The sequence below is a fragment of the Microcebus murinus genome, chromosome 12, assembly GCF_040939455.1.
Source record: "Microcebus murinus isolate Inina chromosome 12, M.murinus_Inina_mat1.0, whole genome shotgun sequence".
Lineage (NCBI taxonomy): Eukaryota > Metazoa > Chordata > Mammalia > Primates > Cheirogaleidae > Microcebus > Microcebus murinus.
The window spans coordinates 34,883,180-34,906,661 of NC_134115.1; the positions used below are offsets into that span (position 1 = coordinate 34,883,180).

General features: G+C 36.1%; 1 protein-coding gene and 1 non-coding gene across 5 annotated transcripts in view; both read left to right on the plus strand.

Moving 5' to 3' along the window:
- Window positions 1-23,482, plus strand: part of UHRF2 (ubiquitin like with PHD and ring finger domains 2) — an 80,665-nt gene that overhangs the window by 38,634 nt on the left and 18,549 nt on the right. For all 4 annotated transcript variants that reach the window (XR_001147193.3, XM_076008690.1, XM_076008689.1 and 1 more), the window contains 4 exons: window positions 11,501-11,610; window positions 18,288-18,474; window positions 22,112-22,235; window positions 22,464-22,571. Coding sequence is in view for 3 of the 4 variants with exons in the window: in XM_076008690.1 (XP_075864805.1) it covers window positions 11,501-11,610; window positions 18,288-18,474; window positions 22,112-22,235; window positions 22,464-22,571 (529 nt within the window). In the remaining variant the exon portion in view is untranslated. The remainder of the gene's footprint in view (window positions 1-11,500; window positions 11,611-18,287; window positions 18,475-22,111; window positions 22,236-22,463; window positions 22,572-23,482) is intronic.
- On the plus strand, window positions 13,987-14,177 carry LOC142874603 (U2 spliceosomal RNA). The gene has a single exon (XR_012922278.1). It is a non-coding gene; the product is annotated as a U2 spliceosomal RNA (small nuclear RNA).

Consider the following 23,482-nt stretch of genomic DNA (forward strand, 5'->3'; position numbering starts at 1 on the left):
TAGGAGAATTTCTGGGTCACAAAACCAACCCCTGTGCATCTTTACCTTTAGTAAAGACCAGATATTTAAGTGGTTGTACCAAATTACAATTCTGAAACAGTGTAAGTTCCTGTTGCCCTGCATTCTCATCCACACTTGGTTTTGTCAGACTTCAGTTTCTATTAATCAGGTGAGTATATAATAGTATCTAATGGTGGCTTTGATTTGTATTTCCCTGACTAGTAATGGTGTTGAGAACCTTTTTGAATGTTTATTCACATGTTGGATATTTTTTGTGAGGACCTGTTTCTAAATTTCGGTGCCTTTTTGTTGGTGGTAAATTGAATAGTTCATCTGATTAGTTTTTGAGTTCCAGTTGTGGAGACTAAATCATTTCAGTCATATGTGGCAAAAATCTTCTAATTCCATGGCTTGTCTTTTCTCCTTTTGAGGTTTGAATAGAAGTTTTCTTAATTTTAATGTAGTTGAAGTTATCAAAGTTCAAAGAAGTTTTTTTCCTTATGCTTTCTATGTCTTGCTTAAGAAATGTCCCTACCCAGAGATTATAAAGATACTGTCTCAGTACCTTCTAAAAGCTTTGTGATTTTGCTTTTAGATCTTTAATCGTCTTGGAGATTTTTGTGTATAGTGTGAGGTAAGAGTCTAATTTAACTTGATACATATGAATCAATCATTTTTGCTAACACTGTTTATTGAGAAGCCCATTTCCCCTAACACTGATCTTCAGTATCACCTCTTTCATATCAAGAATCCTTATATTTGATGCATACTTCTGATTCCTCTACTCTGTACCATGGGTCTGGTTTTTGTATATCTTTATACCAGTTCCACACTTTCATAATATGACAGAGCAGGTCATCCTGCCTTGTTCTTCAAGTAGGTTTTATGTTCTTAGCTCTGTGTACTTTCATTTGAATTTTTCAGTCATCTTTTTTCTTACTAGTGTATAGGAATTCAAGTATCCTTTGATTTTGGATCCAGTAGCTTTAGTAGATTTACTAACTTTAATTTATATGTGGCTTGTTTTTGAAATGTTTACAATTATAATCATCTGTGAATTGGGACCTTTTTGTTTTGTCTTTTCCTTCGCTTTTGATTTCTTCCTCTTCTCCTTATTTACCAGCCAGGCCCTTCAATACAAGATTAAAAAGAAGTGATAGCAGGCATCCTTTTTTCTTCCTGATCTCAGAAAACTTCCAAAATTTCATTAATAACTGTTTGTTATAGGTATTTTATGAAAGTTTTCCTGGATTTGATTTGACAGTATTTTGTGTAGGATTTTTATGTTTGTGTTAGAAGATTAATGTGCACATTTTCACTATCTAGTTCTTCAAGGATTATGTTAGTTTCATAAAATAATTTGGAATATTTCTATCTTATGGTAGAGTTTTGTATTTTTTTCTTGAATGTTTGGTAGAGCTCCTTAGTAAAGTCCTCTGGCTGAGTTTTCTTTATGGGAAGGTTTTTTTAATGATTGATTCAATTTCTGTAATGATTATAGAACTATTCATATTTTCTGTTTCTTTTTGAACTAGAATTTTCTAGGAATTTACTTTTTTTTTCATTACCCAAAGGTACAGAGTGAGAAAATTGAAGGAATTTACTTTCATCTACATTTTAGAATTGTCATAAATTTGTTTAGTAGCTACATCTTTTTAATGTGTACAGTATCTGTCCTGATATTCCTTTTGTATTCCTGAATTTAAGTTTGTGACTTTTTGATCAATCTCACCAGAGGTTTATCAGTTTTGTTAGATTTTTGCAAAGAACTAACCTTCAGTTTTGATCCTCTCTATTGTATTGAAGGTACAAAGGAAGAAGCAAATAGAGGACATGATTTTTAATCTGCCTTGGAGATTTGATAAGGGAACTTGAAGTTAAAGTTCATGCTTGTTTCTATTTTTAATTTGTGAGTACCAAAAAGTGAATATGCTTGAACTGTCAAATGCTAGTTATCAGATTCTATTTGAGTTGTTTTCTGTTTTAGCTTTGAAGAAAATTCAAAATATAAGTTTGAGATTTAAATACATTTTTAAAAGTATTTTACTTTTAAATTTCATTTACATTTCACTTACTATTGTAATATGTATCATATTTAATACCATGTTAAGTTATACTAGTTTAGGCATTTATAAGTAAAGTAGAATTTGAATCTAATAGCAAGAAAATTTGACAATACTAAAACTATAGATATACTTGCTTTATGTTCAGTGTCATATCTATGGGGTTTCATTTATTTACTAAATTTTTTCATACTTTGTTTATTATGAAATCTCTATAATGATATTCTTATCACTGAATATGCCATTCTTACAGGATATGTTTAACATCCATATCAAGTTATACCTCAAAGCTCACTGTACTTCAACTATTCTGGCTTCCTGTGTTGCTTAATTATATAAACATGCTCCTGCCTTGGGCCTTTGTACTTGTTACCTCTGCCTTGTCTGCTCCACACAGATACTCATTTAGCTTGCTTTGTCTCTTGTTTCAGTTCTCTGCTAAACTGTGTCTTCAGAGTGGCATTTCTTCATCACGCTATGTAAAAATCACACATATACATACCAGGCATAGAGTACTTGAATTGTCCCTTACTCTTGACTTTTTTTTCTTTATAGAATGTATTATCACTTGACATTGTCTCTCTTACCCCACTTGTATTAGTTTCCTATTGCTGCTACAACAAATTACCACAAACTTAGTGGCTTAAACAATAAAATGTTATTTTACAGTTCTAGAGGTTAGAAGTCTTACATAGGTTTGGGTTTCATTGGACTAAAATCAAAATGTCAGCAGGGATGTGTTCATTTTTGGAGACTCTATGGGAGAATCCATTTTCTTACCTTTTCCAGTTTTTAGAGTCCTCCCACATTCCTTAGCCTGTTGCCTGCTTCCTCCATCTTCATAGCCAGCAGTGTTACATCTCTCTGACAGTTTCTTTTGTAGTTACATCTCCCTCAGATTCTCTCAGCCTCTTCTACTTTTAAGGTCTGCTGTCATTATTTGGGCCTAGGTGGATAATCCTCCCATTACAAGGTCCTTATTCATCTGCAAAGTCCTTTTTGCCATGTAAGGTAACATTCATAAGTTCTTGGGATTAGGTCATTGACACCTTTGGGGTCCATTATGCTGCCTGTCATATCACTGGAATGTTAATGCCTTGACTGTTGTTGCATGTCAGGCCCTATTCAAAGCACTAGTTACAGTGGGTTTTCAGTAAATACAGTATTGCATAGATTCTAAGAAAATAGTTTTTCATATTTTAACATGTCTGAAATAAAAATGGATTGTAAAGTTGCTATTGGGCTGCTGACTAAAGATCTTTTAAAGATTTAGGTTTGCTTCTACCAGTCACCTGGGAGTGCCCTTTAACTTTTAACTTCTATCTTCAAGGTGGTTTATTTCCCGTATATCTTTGAGGAAACCATTTGGTGTCCCAGCTTTATTTGAGGGTCCTTATTAAACACCTCATTGCAGGCTTTTTTTCTTGGAATTATATAATGTATCTTATAGTTAGTTGTTGACTACCATTTGGTGTCCCAGGCCAGTTTCTTTTTTGGTAGTACATAAAATGTTTTATAATTATTAGCTTATTAAATTCAATGAAATAAGATAGTAATATTTCTTGAAGAAATAAATTGACAGTGTATTTACATGTTTTGGTTACGATCTATGGCTTTATCAGTTTTGTAGCAGAAGGAATGTCGTAAGTCTTTAACTAAAATGATAAATATGTGAAAGAATGGTTTTTAGCTTTTAAACTGTTTTTGTGACATTTATTGAATCACTTAAGTATATGGAAGGCTTCTGTTTCTACATAGCATGGGACAGCTGTCTGTAGATCAGTGCTCTTACCTGGCTACTAGAATAGGCAGATTAAATAAATAGTTGTCTGTCTGAAGAAGGCAGCAGAGGATCAAGGAGAACCACTGGGACTATGACTCTGAAGAAGGAAGAACCTCAGAAGGCAATTGGCTTCTGTAGCTGTGTTTTGCCCCTGAGGAATCTGCTAATTCTGGATGCAGTGCAAAACCTAGTTGAGAACAGCTAGCAGCAGGGTGGGAACAGAAATCAGCAGAGCTTTGGACAGATATTTGGGATGCCTCAAGTATATGGCCTGCTTTCACCTTAGGACTTGGGCGAAATACTGTAGTTTTTCTGGGCAGGAGGCTAAAAACATAAGTAAAAAGTAGAGTGACATTTTCAGTAATCTTAGAAGGGAAATGTTGGATTTTGGGATCACTGATGGAGTGGCTCCACAGAATATATGACAGTCTTTTAGTTTGAAAACTGAATAGCTAAGACAAACAGGTAGACTAAATATTACCAAGACTGTAAACCAGCCTTGACTCAGCATATACTTGCTGTCTAAAATGTTAAAACTGCCACAGTATCTTGCCATCAGAAAGGTTAACCCTTCTTTACATAAGATAACATATCTGAAGCCTCTAATGTTTTGTACACACCATGGAGCCAAAAATACTATTCTGCCAAAAGACAGGGCCACCTAATCAAAAAACAGAAGGCAAACCAATAACAGAAATGGACCCATAGGTGATCTTGATAATCATAGTTATCAGAGAATCATTAAACTGATTAATATGTTCAAGATGAAAGATAAAATGCTCAATTTCAACTGAGAATTGGAATCAAAATAATTGTGGAGATTCTAGAACTAAAAATTATAGTAAAAACCTAAGACATTAGATTGATTTAATAAGATAACAGAAGATAAGACTAGTAAGCTGGAAGGTAAGTCAATAAAAACTATACATACTGAAACACGGGAAACAAGAGAATGTTAGACAAATAGGACTTGGTGGAAGGTCAAATTATGTGTACTTGGAATTCACAAAGTAGAAAGTAGAGTGAAAACAGTATTTGAGAATATAATAGCCATAATTATCCAAAACTGATAAAAGGTCAGTCCATATCAAAGAAGTTCTGTGAACTCTAAGCAGGATAAATACAAAGAAGATACATATCACATACAAGATTGCTGGAAACTAAACATAGAAACACAATAGATGACCAAGTTTGCATCAGAAACAATGTAAGCAATAAGACAATGAAGTAGCATATGAAAACACTTACATAAAAATCTCAACTTAGAAATACATTTCTAATGAAAATATCCTTCAAAAAGAAAACAAAATATATTATCAAACAAAACCTGAAGAAATTCACCAACAGACCATACACCAAAAAGAATACTAAAGGGAGTTCTTTAAGCAGAAGGAAGGAAATCCCAGATAGAAACATGGAAGTACAGGAAGGAATTAAGAGTAGGGGAAGGGTAAATATATGTGTAAGTATAAATAACTATTCAAAAAAAAGTTTAGCTTTGGTTTTTGGCTCAGAGGAAGCCAAGGTACAGCTTTCTTTGGTTGTCCAAATCCAGGTTCACCTGACACCAGCCGCCTCCACCATGCTGCCTAAGTTTGACCCCAGTTAGATCAAAGTCATGTACCTGAGGTGCATGGGTAGCGAAGTCAGTGCCACGTCTGCCCTGGTCCCAAGATTGACCCCTGGGTCTGTCTCCCAAAAAGGTTGATGATATTGCCAAGGCAACCAGTGAGGATTACACAAACTATTCAGGACAAGCCTTCTACCTCTGCCCTGATCACCAGAGCCCTCAGCAAATCACCAAGAGACAGAGAGAAACAGAGAAACATTAAATACAATGGAAATATCACTTGATTGTCTCAGGTCTCTACTTTGTTTAAAAAAAAAGAGAGATTGTCAACATTGCCAGATAGGCGCAGCAACAATCATTAGCCAGAGAACTCTCTGGAACCATTAAAAAGATCCTGGGGACTGCCCAGTCCGTGGGTTGCAATATTGATGCTGCCAGTCTCATGGCATCATAGATGACCTCAAAAGTGGTACAGTGGAATACCCAGCTAGTTACAAAGTACAAAGGAAAATATCTCAAAGGATCATGTGACAACCCCCTCCCCAAAATAAAGTTTAAAACGTGTGTTTTAACTACATGTGAAATATTCTATTTAAAGACAACAGTGGGCTGGTGCTGAGCCTCCATGTGGAAGGCAGTGTCAGTCCCTTCAAAAAATAAAAGATAAAGACAAAGAACAAACTAGATTAAAACAAAACAAGCCCTGTATGCTGCTTACAAGAAAGACTCCTTAAAGTCTCAGAAGTTGAAAAGAGGATGGTTGGGATTCTAGGAAGATGACAATAGCATGAATTTTTAACCTCAAATGTCCTTATAGGCTGGGCGCGGTGGCCCACGCCTGTAATCCTAGCACTATGGAAGACAGGCAGGTGGACCACTCAAGGTCAGGAGTTCGAAACCAGCGTGAGCAAGAGTGAGACCCTGTCTCTACTAAAAATAGAAGTTAATTGGCCAACTAAAAATGTATAGAAACAATTAGCCAGGCATGGTGGCACATGCCTGTAGTCCCAGCTACTAGGGAGGCTTAGGCAGAAGGATTGCTTGAGCCCAAGAGTTTGAGGTTGCTGTGAGCTAGGCTGATGCCAGGGCACTCTAGCCCAGGCAACAGAGTGAGACGCTGTCTCAAAAAAAAAAAAAAGTCCTTATAAAAACATACAAAGAAACTAAAATATATAATCCAGAAACTCCTGGGCAACATCTACAGTGAAATAGGGTGATATGCTAGCCCCTACAAGCCCCAAAATAACTAGTGGGATAAACAACAGAAAGCTTCAAGACCTATGTGGTATCGGTGGCTGTGCGAGAGGAGGGAGAAAGTAGCTACAGGCTCTGTAATAGGTCCAAGAACTCCAAATAATGGATTGGCCTAGCATACTAATTTGAGAATAGCAACTCTGGTATTTCAAGATGACTTCCAGTGATTCCTGCTTCCTGGTACTCACCCGCATATAGTTCTCTGTCACCTGGGCTAGAGTGTCATGGCATCAGCCTGGCTCACAGCAACCTCAAACTCCTGGGCAATTCTCCTGCCTCAGCCTACCGAGTAGCTGGGACTATGGACCTGCACCACCACACCCAGCTAACTTTTCTGTTTTTAGGAGGTAGAGGTGGAGATGGGGTGTTGCTCTTGCTCAGGCTATTCTCCCTCCTTGGCCTCCCAGAATGCTAGGATTAGAGGTGTGAGCCATCGTGCCTGGCAAGGATGACTTGTGACCAATAGAATATGGCATGACACATACCACTTGGAGATTAGGTTATAAAAAGATAGCCTCCATTTTGGGCACTCTGTTGGATCGTGTCCTCTTAAAGAAGCCAACCACACATGTCATGAGGATATTCAGGCAGCCTTTGGATCTTCCCCTAGTCGAGCTTTTAGATGAGATGTTAAGCCAGAACTATCCAGCTAGGCTGCTCCCAGATCAGTTAGGCTAATCCACAGAAATTGAGATAATTTTTCTTCAAAGCTGTCAAGGGTGAGTTGTTATATAGCAATAGATAACTGATATAGCAGCTGAAGCTAGAAAGGGGAATGCATCCCAGGTTTTTTTTTTCTTTTTCCTTTTTTTTTTTTTTTTTTTGAGACAGAGTCTCACTCTGTTGCCGGGGCTAGAGTGCTATGGCATCAGCCTAGCTCATAGCAACCTCAAATTCCTGAGCTCAGGCGATCCTCCTGCCTCAGCCTCCCAGGTAGATAGTACTACAGACATGTGTCACCGTTCCCAGCTAATATATATATATGTGTATATATATATAATTTTAAGTTGTCCAGCTAATTTTATTCTATTTTTTAGTAGAGATGGGGTCTTGTTCTTGCTCAGGCTAGTCTTGAACTCCTGAGCTCAAACAATTTGCCCGCCTCAGCCTCACAGAGTGCTAGGATTACAGGCGTGAGCCACTATACCCAGCCCCAATTTGGATAAATATGAGCAATTTGTAGTAAGGTCTGCAGGGATTAGAGCCCTATGAACTCTTTAAATTAGTCAACTAAAGCTCCTTTCCAGGACTAAAGCCCCATATTAAAAAGAAACTTGTGGGAATAGAATCCAAATTGAGTGGGACAGGGAAAATAGAGACAAGGCAAAAAGTTAAAAATAGGGGAGAATAATAGAGCCAGGAGATTTCAGAAAGTAAGCATTCATGACAGTTTGTGGGGGTTTTTTGTTTTAAGATAGGGTCTTGTTCTGTTGCCCAGGCTGGAGCACAGTGGTATGATCACAGCTTGCTGCAACCTCCAACTCCCAGTCTCAAGCCGTCTTCCTGGCTCAGCCTCCCAACTAGCTAGGACTGCAGGAACCACCACACCTGGCTTATTTTATTTTTTGTAGAGATAGTGTCTTACTGTGTTGCCCATGCTGGTCTCGAACCCTGGCCTAAAGCAATCCTCCCACCTCAGCCTCCCAAAGTGCCAGGATTACAGGTGTGAGCCACTATACTCAGCCTTCATAACATATTTTTTTAAAAATTAGTTTTTTACAGTAATATGTAGTGTACAATACAGTGAATATTGACAAATGTATATACCTGTGCCACTACTAATCAACATATGGCATGTGCCCTGTGGTCACGATCCCAGGAATTTCAAGTTGCAGTGAATTATGCTGATGCCACTGAAATCCAGCCCGGGTGACAGAGACTCTGACTCAAAAAAATAAAAAATAAAAAAATAAATGATAAGAGATGGAACATTTTTATCACCCCGAAGAGTTCCCCTGGGCCCATTACAGTTACCGCCAGGACCCTTAGCGTTGGCCTCAGGCAACCACTGATTTACTTTCTATTGAATTAAATGCCAGAGTTTTGAATGCGTCTTACAAATGTGAACTCTATGGCTGTGAACTAGCAAAAAAATGAAGTGATACTATACCCTCTAAAGATTCAGGAAACTTATTTTACAAAAATAAGCAAAAAAAAAAAATTCATACAAATTCTATACAAAGTTAGAAGAGAGGAAATAAGGAATAGGATAACATGCTTACAAAGCATCCCAGAAAGACAAGCATGAGTCTAGAAAAGGAGAGCCAAGGATTAAATTTAGCCAAACTAGCCTTCAGTATAAAGACTACAGGCAAACTGATTAATTTATAAGAACCAGGGGGATGTTGTTCTCATTCTTCCTGAGGAATCTTCTAGAGAATTAGCTTCAGTCAAGATGACTAAAGAGAATTCAATGTAAAGAATGGTGGTAAACACTAAAAATATTTCTACATTTAGACCTAGTACTAAATGAAGAACATAAAGGAGAAAACAGCATGCATGTAGTGGCTATATGATGTGACAGGGTAGCTATTATAACTAAAAAATGGAGAAGAAAATATACAAAAGGGTTTAAACTATTTTATCATATTGACAACTAGTTGAATGTCTTGCATATTATTTGGGATAAAGCAAAGGAATATTTGTACCATTCTAATTTAGGCATCCCAGACATCCTTGAGAACTAGGACTTTCTGGGGTTGGGGGGCGGGGAAGGAAAATCAGATACATAATTTTTGTTAAAAGTAAATACTTTTTAGTCCTGAATTTGAATGGACAGTAGTAGTATGAACTCATGAGGTATTTTGAATATGTATATTAATGTATATGTCTAAATTTTATAACTTTGTTCACTGAAAAACCCTATAAATAATAATCAACCCAGTAGTAATAAGCTTTCCTAGTGCCTAATTGTGGTCTTGAAACACCACTGAATTTTCCACTGTAAGAAACCAGGATTTCTTGGGCATAGGGCTCCAGGCTGGGGGCAGAAAATGTACCAGGTGAACCTGGAACATCTTGTCAGGCAATAATAAGGAATCCCACAAAGGCTGCAAAGTTCTTGTCAGAAGAATTTGGGAGTCAACTGTAAGCTCCCATTGACCAAAGATGAGACAATTTGAACACTGATAAGGAAGATAACTACAGTGGATTGAGACATGTCAAATACATTGAAATCTACAATTTCATAGTAATACAAAAACTGATCACCTATAGAAATGTTAGCTATTTTTTTAAAAACTGCTAAATAAGCATTTTATCTCCCTTTGTTATGTGAACTATACCACTGGGTTACCGAATAGTTAGTGAGGTCAAGTTTCCCTTTATAGAATTGTTCTGGCAAGTAAATAAGAGAGAAATGATAGAACTGGAATACTAACATTTCTTAATCCCCAATGAATTAATAAATCTAGGCATTGAGCATCAGTGGCTGCTATCATGACAGAGAAGGAGACAACTAAATAACAAGGTGCTTTCTGATGGAAATAGAGCTATGAAATAGTCTACAAAAAGATGAACCTAAATCTGATTAAGCACAAGAGTTAGCGGTTTTTCTGTAAAGAGCCAAATAGTAAATAGTTTACCTTTGGGGCCAGATGGTCTTTGTCACAACTCTTCAACTCTGGTGTTGTAGCATGAAATCAGCCGCAAAAAGACATATATTAGTTGGTGTAAGCTAAGTTCCAGTAAACCTTTATTTACAAAAACAGGCAGTGGACCAAGGTTTATTTTGACCTCTAGATCAAGTGCTAACTTATGAGAAAAATAGATGATAGAGAAAAACTGTTTCAACTACACTTTGGGAATTCAAATATCAAAATCAAGACTGAGAATCTCTATAAGACAGATGGTTGGGTTCTTCAACAGATTTCAAGAAAGAGATGGTATGGGAATTTAGACTTAAAATACAGGCAAAACTGTATGTTTAGGGAGGCAAACAGCTGAGGAGACTGAAGAAAATCAAGGTAAATATAACAGGAGGGTGTGAAGAAGTCATTGGGAGGGGGCAAGTCGAGGTAGTTGATAGTTCTATCTTCTGTCTTGATTGGTGATTACAAAGGTTGTGCCACTTACAATTGTGTAAGCTATGTATTTATCTATGCAGTTTTTCTGTATTTGTGTATATTTGACATTAAAAGTTTTAGAATAAAGGGTGAATGGATAGAAAAAGTCTGCAAACAAATGCTAACCAAAAAAAATAAATAAATAAAAGCAGACTTTTGATGTAGAATGCATTACTAGAGATAGGCATTTAATAAGAAAATACAGGATTCTTAAATCTGTATGCATCTAATAACATAGCTTCAAATATATAAAGCAAAAGGAAACAGATTAAAAGGAGAAATATGTAAATCTACAGTCATAGCAGAAAATTTTGAAGAAGCATATAAAACAGGTATAAATTTAATCTCTGACAAATATGGTTTAGTATTTTAAAGACTGTAAGGAGAAGGCATCTTACTTCTGCCCAGAAATTTACCATATTTGTTGGAAATAGGTTTAAGTATTACATTTTAATTGACAGGGTACCATTTTTAGTCTTCAAATTAAATTTACAAAATAGCTACTTCTTACTAGATAATCTAAGTATAAAGTTTCTGAATTTTTTCCTGATACTACCCTAAAGTTATGCATAACTGTGAATGTTAATTAAATCACAATCGGACTTTTCCTGCTATTGGAAACTGTAGTTCAGAGTGATTCGAATAGCTATAATCTCAAATTGTAAATAGGCAAATTCCAGTGAGTTTCCAAACTGAGTTTTAATTATTGTTTGTATATGGTTTAGATTTGTTGACAGAAGTTAATGTTTCTCCCTTTTTTAAACAGGGGTTCTGAAGGAACATTAAATGACTGCAAGATAATATCTGTAGATGAAATCTTCAAGATCGAGAAACCTGGAGCCCATCCTCTTTCATTTGAAGATGGAAAGTTTTTAAGTATGGATTTTTCTTTTGGACCTAGACTACATGTGTTGAACATGATTGAAATTTATTTTTACTGGTCAGTGAATAACTTACAAGAAAGTATAAAACTGTAGACCATACACATTTATAATATTTTCAAGACAAGGTTGATCTAAGATTCATTTTGGTTTGATGGATTTTTCCCAAATGATAAAATTTTATTTTCAAAGACATTTCATCTTGGTTTTTTATTGCTATTTTCTTTTTAATTTTTTTTAATTTTATTTTTTAATTTTTAATTTTTTTCAGCATATTATAGGGGTACAGATTTTAAGATTTCAATAAATGCCCATTCCCCCCTGCCCCCACAAGTCTAAGTTTCCAGCATGACCTGCCCCCCTTCCCTCTCCCCCCTGCCCAATACCCTATTACTGTAGTACCTATGTGTCCACTTAGGTGCTGCTCAGTTAATACCAGTTTGCTGGTGAGTATATATGGAGCTTATTTTTCCATTCTTGGGATACGTCACTTAGTAGTATGGGTTCCAGCTCTAACCAGGAAAATATAAGATGTGCTATATCACTGTTGTTTCTTAGAGCTGAATAGTACTCCATGGGATACATATACCACATTTTATTAATCCATTCTTGGGTTGATGGGCACTTGGGCTGTTTCCACAGCCTTGCAATTATGAATTGTGCTGTTATAAACATTCGAGTGCAGGTGTCTTTTTTGTAGAGTGTCATTGGATCTTTTGGGTAGATGCCCAGCAATGGGATTGCTGGATCAAATGGTAGACACTTGTATCGCTTTAAGGTATCTCCATATTGCTTTCCACAGAAGTTGAACTAGTTTGCAGTCCCACTAGCAGTGTAGGAGTGTTCCTCTCCGCATCCACGCCAGCATTTATTGTTTGGAGACTTTTTAATAAAGGCCATTCTCACTGGAGTTAAGTGATATCTCATTGTGGTTTTGATTTGCATTTCCCTGATGATTAGAGATGTTGAGCATTTTTTCATATGTTTGTTGGCCATTCTTCTGTCTTCTTTAGAAAAGTTTCTGTTCAAGTCTTTTGCCCACTTTTTAATAGGGTTATTTGATTCTTTTCTTGCTGATTTTCATAAGTTCTAAGTATATTCTAGTTATCAGCCCCTTATTGGATACGTAGGATGCAAAAATTTTCTCCCATTCTGTAGGTTGTCTGTTTACTTTCATGACTATTTCTTTGGCTGTGCAGAATCTTTTTAGTTTGATCATGTCCCATTTATTTATTTTTGTTGCTGCTGTGATTGCATTTTATGAAGCGAATATTACTCTGATACCAAAACCAGGAAAGGATGCAACAAAAAAAGAAAACTACAGACCAATATCTCTAATGAATATAGATGCAAAAATTTTCAACAAAATCTTAGCTAACCGAATCCAGACGCTTATCAAAAAAATAATCCATCACGACCAAGTGGGCTTCATCCCAGGGATGCAGGGATGGTTCACCATACATAAATCTATAAATGCAATTCACCACATAAACAGAAGCAAAAACAAAGACCACATGACTCTTTCAATAGATGCAGAAAAAGCTTTTGACAAAATTCAACACCCTTTTATGATACGAACACTTAATAAAATAGGCATAGAAGGGACATACCTAAAAATGATGCAAGCCATATATGACAGACCCATAGCCAACATCATACTGAATGGGGAAAAATTGAAATCATTCCCATTTAGAACTGGAACCAGACAAGGCTGCCCACTATTTCCACTTCTATTCAACATAGTGCTGGATGTCCTGACTACAGCAATCAGACAGGAAAGTGGAATTAAAGGTATCCAAATAGGGGCAGAGGAGATCAAACTTTCACTGTTTGCTGATGATATGATATTATATTTAGAAAACCCCAAAGATTCAACCAAGAAACTCCTGGAACTGATCAATGAATTTAGTAAAGTCTCAGGATACAAAATCAATACACAGAAATCAGAGGCATTCATATACGCCAACAACAATCAAATTGAGAACCAAATCAAAGACTCAATTCCCTTCACAATAGCAACAAAGAAATTAAAGTACCTAGGAATATACTTAACCAAGGAGGTAAAAGACCTCTACAGGGAGAACTATGAAACACTGAGGAAGGAAATAGCAGAGGATGTAAACAGATAGAAATCCATACCATGCTCGTGGATCAGCAGACTCAACATCATCAAAATGTCTATACTACCCAAACTGATCTACAGATTCAATGCAATACCTATTAAAATCCCATCAGCATTCTTCACAGATATAGAAAAAATAATTTTACGCTTCGTATGGAACCAAAGAAGACCCCGAATATCAAGAGCAATTCTAGGCAACAAAAACAAAATGGGAGGCATTAATATGCCAGATATCAAACTATACTACATATCGCTTCTCGGCCTTTTGGCTAAGATCAAGTGTAGTATCTGTTCTTATCAGTTTAATATCTGATACGTCCTCTATCCGAGGACAATATATTAAATGGATTTTTGGAGCAGGGAGATGGAATAGGAGCTTGCTCCGTCCACTCCACGCATCGACCTGGTATTGCAGTACTTCCAGGAACGGTGCACCAAAAAAAAAAAAAAAAACTATACTACAAAGCTGTAGTAATTAAATCAATCAGGTATTGGCACAAAAATAGAAATATTGACCAGTGCAACAGATCTGAGAATCCTGATATAAAACCATCCTCATATAGCCATCTAATCTTTGACAAAGCAGACAAAAACATACGCTGGGGAAAAGAATCCCTTTTCAATAAATGGTGCTGGGAAAACTGGATAGCCACTTGTAGAAGGCTAAAGCAGGACCCACACCTTTCACCTCTCAAAAAAATCAACTCATGCTGGATAACAGACTTAAACCTAAGGTATGAAACTATTAGAATTCTAGAGGAAAATGTTGGAAACATTCTCCTAGACATTGGCCTAGGCAAAGAGTTTAATTTTTTAATTTTTATGGATACTTAATAGTTGTAGATATTTACAGGGTATATATGATATTTTGATACAGGCATACAATGTATAATAATCAAATATGTGTAATTGGGATACTCATTACCTCAAACATTTATTATTTCTTTGTGTTAGGAACATTCCAAACCTTCTCTTCTAGGTATTTTGAAATACAGGATAACTTATTGTTGAGTCCCCCTATTGTGCTACCAAACACTAGGTCTTATTCCTTCTAACTGTATTTTTGTACCCATTAACCAACCTCTCTTTCCCCCACCCCATTACCCTTCCAAGCCTCTGGTAACCACTATTCTACTCACTACCTCTATGAGATCACTTTTTTTTTCTCCTACATGAATGAGAACAGGGGACATTTGGTTTTTGTATCCCTGGCTTATTTCACTTAAGATAATGTCCTCCAGTTCCATCCATGTGGTTAAATGACAGGATTTCATTCTTTTGTGGCAGAATAATATTCATTGTATGTATCCACCACATTTTCTTTGTCCATATGTTGATGGATTTCCTGCTGTTTTTTCTGTTATAGATTCTGTCCAAAGAAAAATCTATTTCAGTAATTTTGTGGCCATCCAAGATTAATATTTTTATACCTGTGGAGCCTGAAAATAATAGTGCTAATTGAGCCTTGAATTTTAGGAGGTAATAAATGAGGTTTATATAAACATTAGAATGTTAGAATGCAACCCTACCTCTTCATCATATAGGTTTTTCTTGTTTAATATCACACAGTTAGTAACAGGTAGGACTAGATTCTAGGTGTTCTCATTCATGGTTCAATTGCTGTCTTTCCAAATAGATTCTAGTGTCGCATAGTCTTTTTATTTTATTTTTTTTTTTTGAGACAAAATCTCACTCTGTTGCTCGAGCTAGAGTGCCATGGCATCAGCCTAGCTCACAGCAATCTCAAACTCCTGGGCTCAGGCGATCCCACTGCCTCAGCCTCCTGGGTAGCTGGGACTACAGGCATGTGCCACCATGCCCGGCTAATTTTTTCTATATATACTTTTAGTAGTTTGGCTAATTTCTTTCTATTCTTAGTAGAGACAGGGTCTTGCTCTTGTTCAGGCTGTCTCAAACTCCCAAGCTCAAACAATCCACCTGCCTCGGTCTCCCAGAGTAGTAGGATTACAGGCGTGAGCCACCGTGCATGGCCTGTTTTTTGTGGAAAGCAATCCATTAACTATATACCATGTGTCAATGTCTAATATATTCTGGGAAAGAAATATTTATAACTAGAGGGTCCTGCCTAACCTCTTCTTACCATAATTGTACAAGATTTGAACAAGGGAAGACCTTTAACAGATTAATAAGTAGACTCCCAGGTCTCCAGTCTAGGCCGTTCTTGTTTTTTGAGGCCACAATGCTCAACATATCTAGATTTGAATTAAGAACCTACCTTAAGGCATGATGAATAAACCTATTTAAAATGACATAGTCATTCTTAGTAAAGCACAATAGAAAACCAAAATTGGCTAAGTTTTTCTCATATCTCTGCTATCCTCCCACTCAGTGTATCTGTATATATTTGTTGTCCTCTCTTCTGCCTAATGCTAATCATAATATAGCTATATGTTTGAAGTTGTATATGAAGAAACCATTTCAAAGCCAGACTGCTGCTGGTCTGATCACTCTTCGAAACAAAAATCTATGCTTTTGGCATTTTGGGTCTGTTCTGTTTCTATTGCTTCTATGTTGTCATAATTACCTTAGTAGAAAAGAATGTAAATTGGAATCTTCTGTTAATTGGCAAGAATAAGCAGCGATCAGAGTTATTACTAGAATTAGTAGCCTTATCTCTGCCCCCTCTGTCACTTGTCATTTACTGCCCCCCTTTCCCTTACTTTGCAGATCAGCTCTGATATAGTAAATCTTCTCACAAATGTATTGTGTATATTTATAAGAAATTCAGAGTATAAAACTACATAAATTCGAACATTAAACTCCCAAGAGTTAGTCACTTTATAGTGTATGTCATTCTAGACATATTCTTGTGTCTATGTAATTCTTTGTCTTTGTATATTTATATAGTTTTGTTTAAATATATGTTCTACAATCTCCTTTTTGAATTTAATATACATAATACTTCTGTGTTCTTGTAAATTTACTTTTTATAAATTCTATCCAACTCTTCCCCTTTTGATTGACATTTAACCTTTGTTCAGTCTTATGAACATAGCTGTAAAACTTGTGTACATGTGTATATTTAAAAATTTTAAGGGAATACTTTCTGTCAAAGTATGTGGACTTAGGGCCAATAAAGGGCACCTCTTCCCAGAGTTCTGAACCAATTGACAAATAAGATAAATAGTAACTGAGTTAGAAATGCCACCACGAGTAGTTTGGGGGCATAACTTGTGGGAGAAGCAAAATGGGTTTGCTAACTCACAACAGCCCTGTCTCCCTTTGTACAGCCAACTCAGGGAAAGGTTTGGATGTGCAGAACATATGGACTTGCCTAGGTCACTGTTTCCACTTGTTGAGGTAGACAGAGAACAAGTCCCTCATAATTACAGGACCTTTTGATTAGATACCTAGATGAGTAGCTTAAATCCACCAACCAAGTATGTCACCACCACCACCCCGCAAGGAGTAATAAGGGACAGGATAAGAATACAAGAGTATTTAGAGAATACCCTCCTAGAAACTAGCAGAGTAGGAAGAAAGAATATTCTCACAAAAGAATCTAAGCTGAAGGTTTCCTGAGTATTGTCAAATGGACTATCAGTGTTTATCAATTTGCATTTTCACCAGTATGCATATTTCTACATTACCTTATCAATACTAAACTTTTATTTTTCCTAGTCTAATAAGAGTTAAAGATTGAAAGTATTAACTTGTATCTCTTTGAATGGAATTAAGCACTTACCTAAGGTCTTGCCCAAAGTTTCTCAAACTTTCTTTTTTTTTGAGACAGAGTCTCACTTTGTTGCCCAGGCTAGAGTGAGTGCCGTGGTGTCAGCAACCTCACACTCCTGGGCTCAAGCAATCCTGCTGCCTCAGCCTCCCGAGTAGCTGGGACTACAGGCATGCACCACCATGCCCGGCTAATTTTTTTCTATATATATTAGTTGGCCAATTAATTTCTTTCTATTTATAGTAGAGACGGGGTCTCGCTCTTGCTCAGGCTGGTTTCGAACTGCTGAGCTCAAATGATCCACCCGCCTCGGCCTCCCAGAGAGCTAGGATTACAAGCGTGAGCCACCGCACCCGGCCTCAAACTTTCTTTTCATTGAGCCATTAGTGACTCAGTAATTTTTTGATGATACCCACATACCAAAAGAAATGCATAACAGTTCCATTTATTAAGTAGTTGGGTCCAAATAACTTTGTTGGATAAATTGCATTTCCTTTGACATTTTAAGATATGGTGGCCCAGTAAGTTCACTACACTACCCTTGGGTGTCTTGGTGCACATTTGGGGAACTGTGGATCCCTATATAAATACAATTTAAGCCAAAAGTATGCATTGTCATGTTTGCTGATCATTGGATTTTTCACTGGCATATACCTGGGTCCTATCCCAGAAATTCTGATTGTATAAATCTAGGATGAGGCTCAGGTAGTTATTCTTAAAGTATCACATTTGATTATTTCTTTTGGTTCCTTTCTTTTCATTAAAAAAGCTGTATGCTGTTTCCACGTGTTTTTCTTTATGAGATTCATAGATATAAAAATTGTTTTAAGACTAGCTATGATTTTGTTCTTAATAGGAAGAAATGACCCTGAATGTGACCTTTGTGGTGGAGACCCAACTAAGAAATGCCGTTCTTGCTCCTGTCATGTATGTGGTGGGAAACATGAGCCCAACATGCAGGTTCTATGTGATGAATGTAATATGGCTTATCATATTTACTGCCTGGATCCACCTTTGGATAAGGTGCCAGAAGAGGAATACTGGTATGATTATCACGTTTTTTATTGTTCTTGTTATATAAAGAATTGAATGTGAAATATTTATCCCACCAAAAGTAGATTTCTAAAGATATATAGTATATATTAAAGTGCTTAAAATGTTATAGCCAATGATTACTTGGCATTTATTCTCTATTCAGTTACTATAACAACTTCTAAACCAGTCTCTATCTCCATTTTTTTTAATCCCTCCATTTCCTTCTACAATATATGGAGTCTGTGTTCATTCAAAAAGTGTCAATCTGATTGTTACTCCTTTGCTTCAGAGACTTTGTGTTGCCTTACAGGACCCTGCATATTATTTAGTTGCTTCTCCAGCTGTCTTCTTACCATTTTATTTCCCCAAATACTGTGCACTCCAGCCAGATTACCTATCTTTCAACTCCTTAAATAAGTCATGTTATTCTTTTTTGGGTTTTCACACTTGACACATTTTCTTCTTGGAAGCATTTTTCTCTTTGCTTAACTTCAAGATGATATTCATCCTTCAGCTTTTCAGTTAAATATGACTTCCTCTGGTAAACTTTTATGGATGGCCCTCTACACCCCAACTGTTAAATATTCCTGTTCTATAATGGTACTTTTACAAATATCAAGTACTTAATTTTTGCTAAACACTAACAAAGTGCTTTACATGGATTATTGTATTTTATCCTCTGAAGGTTTAAGTAGAATAGGGCTCTAAGATCACATATACTTCTTTCATACAGTAGTAATAGCTACAGAATGAAGTGGTTAGAAAAGAGACTGGGAAAAATATGCCCAAATTATAATGAACCTTTTAACCATAAAAAAAGAGTTGTTTTGTTTTGTTTTTAAACTGTGGACCATATTGCTGCCATTGAGGGCTTTTAAGTAAGAGAGATGACATAGTCAGAAATACTGATGTCACAAGTGTGGGTAACTGGTATCTGAAGAATAGATTGTTTTTTGGTTCCTCCCCTGCCTGTTAGGAAGGTGGCTGCTGACAGGCTGTAGGGATGGGAGAAAAGCAGAAGGGATATATCTTCTTCCTTTTACCTCCTACCCTTACTGCACATAATAATTACACCCTGGATTTTACCATCGCTACTGACATTTCCTCTGAAGTCTCATATTTTCCTTTTTGTCCTATGGACAGTAATATTAAGACTTCTCTGAAATGGAAACCCTTTTACCTATTCTCACAGTTCATATCCTTTTGCCTTTCCAGGAACTTCACTCCTGCAGTTAATTCCTTTTCCCAGTTGCCATTATTAGGTTGTTTCCATTAACATCTGAGAATCTTGAGTTTTCAAAACACACACCCCTCCCTTGATCCCATTTCTCCCACCAGCTGCCTTCCCCATTCTCTGCTTATGGCCATGCTTCTCAAGAGCTGTCTCCACGAATTGTTTCCATTGCCTCTCCTCTCATTCATACCTCAGCACACCAATCTGGCTTTCCTTCCCCCGACTCCTCTGTATCTGCTTATGTCAGGCTCACAGACAAGCCCAGTGGTTACTTCTCATTCTTCTCCTTACAGGACTGCTCAGCTGCTTACTCTCTGTTTTTATAGATTTAATGATATCATATGACCCTGTTTTTCTTCCTACTTCACTGGCCTTTCCTTCTTAGTCTTTTGTTTGTTTCTTTTCACCTACCAGATTTCAGAGTTCCTCCAAAGCACCACCCACTTATTTTCTCTTCATGCTTTCTTTCTAGGTAACCTCATCCAATCATGAGATTTTAAATACCAAGGCAATAGTTGAGGATTTATATCTTCAGATCTAATCTCTACTGAGTTTTATATTCCTACATGCAATTGTTTACTTGACTGGCATCACAAAAATAGTCCAAAAGGAGATCATAATTCCTAAGAAGAGAAAACTCCTGTTAAAATTCTTCTCTTCCTCCAGTCTTTAATAAATAGTACTATCATCTTAAATACTGGTTCATGCCAAAAAGCTAAACTTTATTCATGATTTGTATTTCAGCCCTTCCATTTTTGACCTGGCCCATGTCTGTTCTCTAACTTCTATTGCTTATCACTAGCATCTTTACTAATTAACCTTGAGCTATACCCGCCTTTATGTTCCTGAAAGCTTATCATTCCTTTTTCTGTCTCAGGGTGTTTATACTTTTTGTTTGCCCAGAATGACTTTCTTGAGTTATCTTCTTTACCTAAGAAGCATACCATTTCCATTAACTCTGTTTTCTTTTTTTCTTTTCATGACTGCAACAGCTAGCATCCATTCACTCTTATCACATAACTCTGATGTATTTCCTTTATAGCACTTAACACATTCTGAAATTCTTTCCTTGTATATACTGGTTTTCCTTAACTACTATGTACAAGCATTTTGATCATTTATTCCCATCATGGAAATAGTGCCTTGCACATAGGAGGTTCTGAACAAACCCGTTAAAAGAATGAATCTTAGGGATGACTTTAGGATGATATAATTAGAAGATTATCTTATATTACTCTATGAAGTATCTCTACATTCATATCAAGGTTCTTCACTTCGCCTGGAACTCTTTGACCTTAACTCTTTTCTGTTTCTCCAAATCATGTCGTCTGGATATTTAATCTCTGAACTAATTTTCTCAGACAGATAATACCTTCTTTAATCACAGGATCTTTAATAAAATCATAGTTATAAAGGTGAGCCCTTCAGGTAAAATATAGTCTTTCTTTAGAAAAAATTTATTTGTGGAAGCCTTCCTGATTTTCCAACTAGAAGATATTTTAATTTATAGTATTTAGTGCCTTCTCAGACATAATTTGCTCAAGATTAGGGATTGAATTATTTTTCTCTCCTATAATACACAACAAGATATCTCATAATTAGGCAGTCAGGATTAATTAGTGGGCATAGATATCTTCTTTGCTGTAAAGGCTATATGGAATGATAATTATGAAATAGAAAGTATGGGCAAAGAAATTTAAAATCAATTGGGCAGTGGCCATTAGATCTTTATTATGATATTCCCAAAGTTTCTATTCCTTGGTGACACAAGAATAGCCCCATCTCATTCTGTAGACTTATACCTTGTTTGTTAAGAAAAGTGTGAAGGCAGTTTATGAAATGCAGGTTACAGTAGGACAATCAATTGCAAATGGGCTAAAGGACAAACAAGTATAGGGAATTAAAATTGAGCTAGAAATAGGGTTAATATAAACATCCTTGAAGTCCTCTATACTTTGTTATAATAAACTATACATTTTTGATTCTGAGAATTCTAAGAACCAATTTATATGGGGTGATGTGTCTGTTGCATTGTTGAATGTTTGGTCTGGGAATATCCTTGCTATTAATACTTTTCTTTTAATGATGACTTCAAATGAATAATTTGTTTTCAGGGTTAGTGATAAGATTAAAGGTTACGGTACCATTTGAATCTCGCAGCTTTGGCTTTTAAACTGAATTTGAGGATTTATAATAAAATCTTTACGTTCTCTAAAAGGATGGCAAGAATATTTCTTACAGCCAGCCTACCCATGTAAATATTTTGAAAAGTTTAATATTTTAATGCCAGCAGAAACTGTAATATACACCAAGTAATACATCTTAAAACCTGTTCTAATCTAGAAAGGCTATTATTCTATTTCTGGCCTTAATATGTATTGCCAAAATTCTTTTGTTCTTTTCTTTGAAAGGTATTGTCCTTCCTGTAAAACTGACTCCAGTGAGGTTGTAAAGGCTGGTGAAAGACTCAAGATGAGTAAAAAGAAAGCAAAGATGCCATCAGCTAGTACTGAAAGCCGGAGAGACTGGGGCAGGGTAAAGAAGAAATTCTTTTTTTCCTAGTAATGAGTTATAATATGTTATTTCAATATGACAGTAATAATGGTATAAAAAATTAAACAGTATAGTTTTTTGTTAATATTGGTATTACTTAAATTACATGAACAGTTAGTTTATATTTTATTCATGTCTCATGAAAATTGGGGGCTTTTAGTAAGATTTAACATAACTGATTTCTTAAACAGCTTGTTTTGTGACTTGTAGGGAATGGCTTGTGTTGGTCGCACGAGAGAATGTACTATTGTCCCTTCTAATCATTATGGCCCTATTCCTGGTATTCCTGTTGGATCTACTTGGAGATTTAGAGTTCAGGTATGTCTTTAAAATTGGCTTAGTTGAAAGGGTCAAATTGGGTATAGTTCAAAGTATAGCAATGTTAATATCTATTGATTGTGAATGTATCTAGCTAGTAACACATGGCATTCAGTTATTAGAATGAAAGATTTTCTTTAGGACAGGTATTTTCTTCCCAGAGGTTAACGGAAGAAAATACACCATGGAATTAGTCATCAACCATGCCTTTTCATCACTTTGTTTTACTATTCTGTTAGTTACAGTAGTTAACATTGTTGAACGTTCTAAAGAATTTTTTTGCCAAAAATTTAATATTTGGAATTCCAAATATTCCAAATATTAAATTCTTCAAATCATGTGGTAAATTCTCATTTAATGTCATTGAATTCTAAGCTTGCCTCAAGTGTTTTCTTTGGGGCTTATCTTCTTGAACAAATACTAAGATATTGAGCAGAAGGAAGTGTCATCTCATCTAAGAATAAAATTATTTCCTCCTTCAATTTGAAGAAGGCTCTGTTGTATTTCTTCCTGACTTTAGAAAGGTAATCTTATCATGAAAAACTTGATGTGAAACAAAAACAGAATCTCTCGTAGAACAATTTCCAATTAGAGACACCCAGAGTTTTGAACTTTAAATAAGAAAGGCTTTAATTTTTATATTGAGTTACCCTAGTACTTAGACTTTCAGTACAATTGTAAAACTAAAATAATGTATAATTGTCCTTCAGTGTCTTTGAAGACTGTTTCTAAGATCCCCCACGCCTACCCATATCTGTGGATGCTCAAGTCCCTTTATAAAATGGTACAGTATTCAGCTTGGAAAGCAGACAGGAGCCTGAATTTCAGGTTCCACTTTCCACGTGGTCAGAAGCTCTTATGCAATGAAAGCCAGTGCAGCTATCCCTAGCTTTCCCCTAGCATCCATTTAC